The following is a 6,000-nucleotide window of genomic DNA, read 5'->3' on the forward strand; positions in this document are numbered from 1 at the left end:
TTTCATAGATGGTACTTTCTAAAGTACTCTCAGACTGAAGCATAAAGTTGTTATACACGCATCCTACAAAAATGTGACTTAAAAACTACATAATGGGGTAATTCATAAAATAATATAATAAAACAATGGATAGGGAAATACTTAATATGGACATGGGAGGTCATTTTGGCATAGGAATACATTTAAAGATGCCTACCTGCTTGTGCAATAGAAATTCACTTGTGCAAGAAGACTTCTGTTTTCTCCTACGCCCAACCTTCCAGAGCAGGAAAGCAGAGGCTGTAAACGGGAGGAAAGGAAGGAGAAGCCCAGTTGTGTGAGGAGATATCTCTACTCATGCTAAGTTGGATGTCACCCATAGTTTCCACACTTTAATCCTTAAAAAACTAAATTTAGAAACTTCTGCGATGTGTGACCATACACTGTTTGTGGACATGCAGGGAATGAGACAGATCTTGATGGTGTTCTACAGTTTATAATTTCACTTGTTTCATGGTGCATTCAAGTAGCCTGTGCTTTCTATTTCAAGACATAAGAACAATAAAAGTGTAAAGCCAAAAAGGGTATGAGTCACTACACATGGTAGACTTCTTGAAACCAGTTGGGATTTGACCTTTTTAACTGAGCTAAACAAGTGAGGTGGAAGAGCTGTGTGTCTCAGAGCATACGGATGTTAAGGAATAGTTGAATCATTTGCTATGGAAGGAAAATGCTTCAGCTCTTAAGGGTGAATAGTTACAGCTACAGTAGGAAACTACAGCAATGAAGGATGTCTGCCTCTTTTATTGCGGCAGTATGATCTCAAATGTTCAGGACTACTTTCTATGTGCGGTTACATTTTGTTTATCAAAGTGGACAAAGACCCAACAGAAAAATATTACATCACTTAGGCCATTCTTTAGGAGAAATTATCAGGCACTTGGATGAAAGAGATGACTGCCAAACTTCCACTTCACAGCTCTCACATCAGTTTGCTGAATAAATTTTCTGTGAGTCAAACAATACTGGTCTTCTGTGCTTGGTATCAGTTTCTGCAGTAACATAACTTACTTAGGATTCGTGTGCTGCAAATGCAGTAACACCTCATGAAGAGAGCCACCTCCACATCTCTGAATTTTAAAAATAAATTGGTATGGTTGACTTTAGTCATCCAATCCTGTGCGGTCTCATGACTTTAGAAGGGATTATAATTTCCTTTTTTTTGACTCTGGTATCCTTTTTAGATGATGAAAGTTGTTCAAGTTTATGCAGAAACACAAGAAATTAATTTTAAGGTAAGCGTTTCAGACCATGCTCACTTGCTGAAGGGATGTGCATTACCAATGGGTGATGTGTTACTATCTTTTTACTTTTCAGGGTGATTCAGAAGTAGCACAGGCAGGGAAGGCAGTTGCGTTATACTTTGAAGATAAACTTACAGAGATCTACCCAGACAGGACCTTCCAGCCTTTACCTGAATTTGAGCAAGAAGAGGACGATGCTGAAATAACAGATGACTCCGATGAAGATTTTATACAGCCACGTAGAAAACGTCTAAAATCGGATGAGAGACCGGTGCATATAAAGTAACCTGATTAAAACGGACCTAAACTATTGTAAAAAGAGAAACATATTTAAGTGTTCCTGGAATATTATCTTGCCTTCAGTGGCCATCTTATTGAAGCTGATAGTGTTCAGACAGTATTAGAATACAAAAAGCATTTGTACAGAAACATACTTGTCAAAAAAGGGGGGGGGAAGCTTTCAACTTCTGTTCTGGTTTTTTTGTTTTTAGTGTTTGAATTTTCATTTTTCACTTGAGAATACTCCCTCATTTCTCAGATATGTGTGTGGGATGAATGTTGATAAAGAAATGAGTTTTATATCACAACATTTGTATGAACAGTGAACTCTTGTCACTACTTAGTAACCATTTTTGAAAGACTGGACCAAGGCAGTCATGTTTGCTTCCATGCTAGGCAGCAGTATAAACTGCAAGAAAACTTCCTCAAGATCCTCTTCATGCAACCCTAGGTGTGAATTGGATTGTTTTTATTCATCGTCTCATCTAAGTGGTATTGCGAGTATCATATTCTGCGTTGGGTCAAATAGCTGGGTTCTGCTTTCTTTTACTGACTGTGTATAGAAGTATCGTGACTTGATCATTAAAACATTTTGAATTGGAGAATGCAGGAGCGCAAGTTCTTCATATGTGCTTCATTAAGTATGGTTGCAGTTAATGCTTTTCGTGGTCTTGAGTGGAAGTCCTATGCACAGAATACTTAAGTGAGTATCCTCTTGGAGTTTATTAATCCTATTTTTCTTCCCTTGAAAGGCAGGACGTTGGCTGCAATACTGGTTATATAGATCCTAATAATATCAGAATTAGACCATGAAGTTAATAGTTGGTGATTGTCCAGTCTTCCCTAATATCAGTTTCTGATAGACCACTATCAGCAAACAGTAACTTTGTCAACTACCAAATGTGTAAAATTTTCTGTATTCACTCTGTCTTATTTGTAAATAGTGGTATTGTAAATCCTTTCAGACAGCAACATTTGCTAGTCTGTTTTTAAGCTAATATGTATTCTTACTAATGTTCCTAATCAAGAACAGATTTGTAATATGTTGTTTATTTCTAAAACTGAGTTCATAGTTTGACGTTCTTTTATTATTCCGTTAGAGCTACTCAGAGTTTTCTTCAGAAGCAGCTTAAATGACATGTGGAAGAAAAGAGTCTATTGAGACAGAGTTAGTTGTTCACCCTTAAAACAGAAAATTTGCATGGACCAGTGTATCAGAGAAGTGATTTCTGGGTAGGTGATGAAAATGGGCCAGCCCCAATTGTGGTAATCTGCATGTAAGCAAGCTCTTCAGTTCTGCCTCAGTGGAAACACCGAGAGCAGAAATACTGCTGTGTTATTGTAATCTGATATCGAACAGGTAAAATTCCCTATCTGGTCTGTATTGAACAGCACCAGAGGATACAATTTCAAGCCCTTGTACAGAGCCGTACTTAGGTGACCTTGCCGTCCAGATTGCGCTCCCTAGCCACGAACTAATTAGCTCTTCTTTCTGCCTCTCCTCCAACCCCAACCCTGCACCCATTCTTTTTTTGGTAATGAATTCTTATTGAAGGAGGACACCAAGATGGGGAAGGCCGACCTAGATGACGGTATATAGCCATCTCCCTACTTACACACAGGTTATGTTCCGGGTCCCTGCCTGCATAAGTGAAATCACATAAAGTGGGGAGCACCCCACTTTAATAGGGAGAAGGGCATGGGAGCCAACTCCTTGGGGCCAAGGTTACTTGACTCCCCCCTAAAATATTTGAGGAGCCCCCCCCCCCCCAGTTAATGAGCATTGTCATTAAGTTAGTGTGCGTGTGCTCCGTCTTGTCGATTTTACAGGGCAATGCTTACCTGCCCCCCCCCATATATTTTATTCAAGTTGGCACCCTTGAGGGAGGGTGTGCGAAAGGAGAGAGAGAGAGAGAAGTGACTCTGGAGTAGACAGGCTTTGAGGTTGGCGGCTCTCCCCCGCGCCCAGAGAGGCAGGGGCATAGGCAGTGAGGTGGGCCAGGCAGTGTCAGAGGCTGAGGCTGGTGGACCTTCCCAGCCATGACCCTGAGTGAGGTCCGGGAGAGGCAGAGCCAGCGCCTCATGGCCAAATGGAATGGGGCGCTTGGGGCATGTGCAGGCTCCCCCGCCAGACTGCCCAGCTGCTAGGGCCGCCTGGGTTTCGGGCAGGGAGCGCTGGCTGGACAGGGTGCCTGGCAGAGGGTCTCAGCAGCCAATTTTACACCCCCCGTCGCTTGTGCCCCTGGCGGGGGCCCACCTCACCATCCCCTAGCTACGGCCCTGCCCCTGTACAGCATATTTTTACGACAGTTTCAAAAATGCAGACCATACAATGGTGACCAAAATGCAAATTGCTGTAACACTGAGTAAATTCATCATGGGAAATGGTTCATAGCATATAAAGGAATTGATGAATAGATTCTATTGCACAATGTGTTGTCTCATTGATGCAGAGAATTTTAATAAAAATGTGTGTTTTCATTTTCTGTGTGCAGACAGGATGTAACTGGATCTGTAACTGGGGAAAGTAGTTAAAAGATACTTTATGGCTTTGATTCACTTTTTTGGATCATCATTAACATTGCATTTAAAGTAGGAGCATCCAACAGAATTTTTGGATTCACAAGGTGTTTTCCAAAGGTTTTTGCCTAACTAATTCTAAATTGTCTGTATCTGAATATAATTATCATTGCCCTCTGTAATAACTTGGTCAAACATTCCTTTTCCTGTTGGAAGGTCAGCTGTAACAGTACAAGCAAGTCCTAGGATGATGTCTTTTCCATGCATCGAGAGTAACATTGAAACTGGGCTGTCATGTTTTTCAGTACATTGGGTCACCTACCACAGACACACACAGCACAAAAAATTAAAAGAAAATCTGGGAACAGTATCACGGAGCAAGGAAGTTCTTATGTGGAAAAAACCGGCACAGATGGGCTTGAATGTTACCATCTATGCTCAGTTGAAGTGATAATATGTAAAAAGTGAGAGCTTGTTCCATCTGTTAATGTGTTGACTTTCTCACAAGCTCCCACAAGTTTAGTAGATGTGCTTTTAACTGACATTTTGGTAAAACCGCTGCATGTCAGTAAGGCAGTATAGAGCAAAGTGCTTAATAACATACACTGTATTTTCTAGCGCCACAATTTGCAATGGAATATGCACCATGAATCTTAAAATTTATGTATTTTGTAGTTTCCATGGCATCTATATTTTTCCTGTACTTTGAAGAACATTTTGACAACCTGGCTTTCCATATTACCTGAAAGCTGCAATTTTGTCAGCATACTTTCTTTTCAGATCTCTTAGGCTAATCACCCATATTTCCATGCTACGTGTAAAAGTAGAAGACCCGTTCTTTTGAGGAATGTAACTAAACTATATACAGGAACCTGCTTTGCTGGTGCTGGTGGCATTTGGTAATCGTTTGACTTTTTTGCAGTCTTGCAACTTTGCAAAGTTCAGTGCAGATAGAGAATGGTAGTGTTCTGCAGTTGTAAGGATTTATTATATACAAAAGAATGAATAAATAGCTTTTTTCATACACGTTGGTTTTTGGGTTGCTCTTTCCCTTTGATTATCTGCTTGGAATGTAGTAGATCAGAAAGTTCTACACAAATTTTACAAATCACCAGGATGTATTCCTGAAGGATGTAGGAAGTAGACAAATACGTTTCGTGCTCCATTTTTAGATTGTGTACTTTTCTTAGTGTTCGCAAGATTTGTTCAGCCAGAGTAAATTTCCTGCCACCTTGTATGTTTAATGTGCATTCAAGATCAACCTGCATTTGGCAGTCCATGGATGTTTGTGCAATAACTGAGCTATACTGGGATTGAGAGCACACTTTTGTATCTGGTTTGAAATGAATAGTTGAGCTTCCCTTGCATGCGATATGGATTTACCTGTGCTGCATAATTACAATATAACTTAACTGTGTTATGGTTCCACATGGTCCCAAGATACTCTTGTCACTTAATTTGACTCTTGCGCTCTGATTTTTAATGTTCCTGTAAAATAATAATAATATTTCAAATCTCTCCTGTTGGTTGTATATGTTCTGAAAGTTTAAGTTAATCCAAAGAAGAAAAAAGGCAGTTTGCTTTGAAACAGGAAGGACGACAAGTATGCAGCGTGCTGACTGTGGACTTCTCAATTACCTCAGCAGGTCCCCTGCCATGTAATTACTAGTAATTAGTGTTAGTTTAACCAGCTAAGTATGTTCAGGTCTTACTTAACTGTGCCCTGGAATTAAGTGTCCTACCATATACTATTAAGGCTGAATTACTATCCAAAAAAGGGTGTTTCCCCGCGCTAGCTTTTAAAAGTAGAAATGCTGTTAAATGTAGATAGCCTTTTTTTTTCATGTGAAAAGATTCCCATTAATACTACTTGATGTGGCATTGACTGTCGGCATACTGAGCACTGGATAGATAAGTG

The 6,000-nt window shown here is 40.1% G+C and overlaps 1 protein-coding gene across 7 annotated transcripts in view; it reads left to right on the forward strand.

Annotated features, from left to right (window-relative positions):
- Window positions 1-5,108, forward strand: part of TRIM33 (tripartite motif containing 33) — a 56,719-nt gene extending 51,611 nt beyond the window's left edge. For 5 of the 7 annotated variants that reach the window (XM_079978953.1, XM_079978954.1, XM_079978955.1 and 2 more), the window contains 2 exons: window positions 1,224-1,274; window positions 1,357-5,108. In XM_079978953.1, coding sequence (XP_079835079.1) covers window positions 1,224-1,274; window positions 1,357-1,569 — 264 coding nt within the window. In that variant the 3' untranslated portion in view covers window positions 1,570-5,108. The remainder of the gene's footprint in view (window positions 1-1,223; window positions 1,275-1,356) is intronic. The other 2 variants (XM_079978956.1, XM_079978959.1) reach the window with 1 other exon arrangement.
- The last annotated feature ends 892 nt before the right edge of the window (window positions 5,109-6,000 follow it).

This window comes from Podarcis cretensis (genome assembly GCF_951804945.1).
Source record: "Podarcis cretensis genome assembly, chromosome: 6".
NCBI lineage: Eukaryota > Metazoa > Chordata > Lepidosauria > Squamata > Lacertidae > Podarcis > Podarcis cretensis.